The following is a 1,683-nucleotide window of genomic DNA, read 5'->3' as shown; positions in this document are numbered from 1 at the left end:
TTCCTGCTGTTCCTTTTCATGGAGTGTCTCCTCCTCCTCCTCCTACTCTTCCTCCTCCTCCTCCTCTCCTGGGAGGTGCTGGGTTTCTTTCCTCTGGTGTCTCTACTTTGCATTTTCAAAATGCAACTGATGTCTCAAGCACTGGTTTCACGCTGTCGGGAGATGCACTTGGGCTCTCTCACAGTGAATCTCGGGCTTTTCCATTAAACTATTGTGACGTGTCTTCACCAGAATGTCTTTTCCAGTCAGATTTTAAGTTTGGCTCAAGTCATGAAAGTTCTCCTGAAACAGAAAGTGATGAAACATGTTCAGCACTACCTCTAGGAAGTGCGGTTTTAAAAAGGAAATTGAAATTTGGCATAACAGAAGGTGACTCGACAGCCAGCTTTCAGGCACAGGAAAACAAGGACAAAGGTGAGGATGACACAGTCTGCAAACAAAGCTGGAGGAATTCTGTGCCTCGAACTGAACTCTTCAGTCTACAAACCGAGGTATTTGTCTTCTCTGTCCTTAAATCTGAGGTTAATTAGCTTCACAAATGAGAACAGTGCTACTCAACATAGTCGATCTAGACTGTTTGTCACCAGGCTGTGAAGAGGTGAGACAGTTGTGTCAGCATGCTGACCATATTGCTTGCTTCATGGAGAAGCTCTCGCTGCCGAAACAACAAAAAGCAGCTAAACAGTCTCAGCCCAGTAGCCTAGTAGTTAAGGAAACCGGATCCCACATGGTTGACGGTGGTTTGCACCTGACCTGGTGACTTGAAAAACCAGATGCATGTGCGTGCCCCAAATCCTAACAGGATGGAGAAATGGAAGAGAAAGGATTGTGGCAAGGCCACGCCCACTGGGGAGTTTTCTCTCTCTCTCTTTGGCACACACATGCCCTTTTGGCAATTTAAAACAAGACAGTGTGCTCAACAAGACTGGGATTTGTCTCTCTATTAAACATTAGGCCAGAAACTCGTGCTAGTGAATATCATTATTTCTCAGTTGAAAATGAACTTCCCAGGGGCCAGCAGGTGGCATGGTGGTTAAGGCACTGGATACTCCCACATGGACGACCACTGTTTGAGTCCCGGACCTAGTAGCTTGCTTTCTTACTTACTCTCTCTCTCTAGTCAAATTAAAATAAGTAAATAAATAAATAAATAATTCTTTAAGGAAAAAAAAAAAAAAAAGGAAAGAAAGAGAATGAATGCTCCCAAGCAGACCATGGAGTAAGAAATTAATTTCCTGGGACCAGCAGTTGGCGTAATGGCTATGCCGCTAGACTCCCACGTAGTTGAACACGGTTCAGTCCCCGTGGCTTAAACTCACGCCAGGTGCATGTGTGTGTGTGCCCAAGATCCCGAGAGGAGAATGGAAGAGAAGGGATTGCGGTGGACTTTTGTAGTGCTGACACCTCCCTTGAGCTGGACTCTCCACTTCAGCAGATTCCTCTTGTTGGTTTTTGTGGAGCGCTTCCCCCTCCTCCTCCTCCTCCTCTCCCAGGAGGTGTTATGTTTCCTTCCAGTTTTCCTCCTCTGGACTCTCCACTCCAGCAGGGTCCTGCTGTTCCTTTTCATGGAGCGCCTCCTCCCCCTCCTCCTCTCCCCAAAGGCCCTGCGTTTCCTCCCAGTTTTCCTAGAGCTCCTCGCCCTCCTCTGGGCTCTCCACTCCAGCAGATTCCTGCCGTTCCTTT

The 1,683-nt window shown here is 47.4% G+C and overlaps 1 protein-coding gene across 1 annotated transcript in view; it reads left to right on the top strand.

The window, feature by feature from the left end:
* The window catches only part of PARP4 (poly(ADP-ribose) polymerase family member 4), a 115,008-nt gene that overhangs the window by 87,234 nt on the left and 26,091 nt on the right, over positions 1 to 1,683 (top strand). The window contains exons 32-33 of the mRNA XM_027771130.1: positions 232 to 414; positions 1,374 to 1,667. Of these exons, the coding sequence (XP_027626931.1) occupies positions 232 to 414; positions 1,374 to 1,667 (477 nt within the window). The remainder of the gene's footprint in view (positions 1 to 231; positions 415 to 1,373; positions 1,668 to 1,683) is intronic.

The sequence above is a fragment of the Tupaia chinensis genome, unplaced genomic scaffold (assembly GCF_000334495.1).
Source record: "Tupaia chinensis unplaced genomic scaffold, TupChi_1.0 Scaffold000186_1, whole genome shotgun sequence".
In the NCBI taxonomy this organism is placed as follows: Eukaryota; Metazoa; Chordata; class Mammalia; order Scandentia; family Tupaiidae; genus Tupaia; species Tupaia belangeri.
Note: the sequence above shows the minus strand (reverse complement) of the source record. Positions and strands in the feature narration are given on the sequence as shown.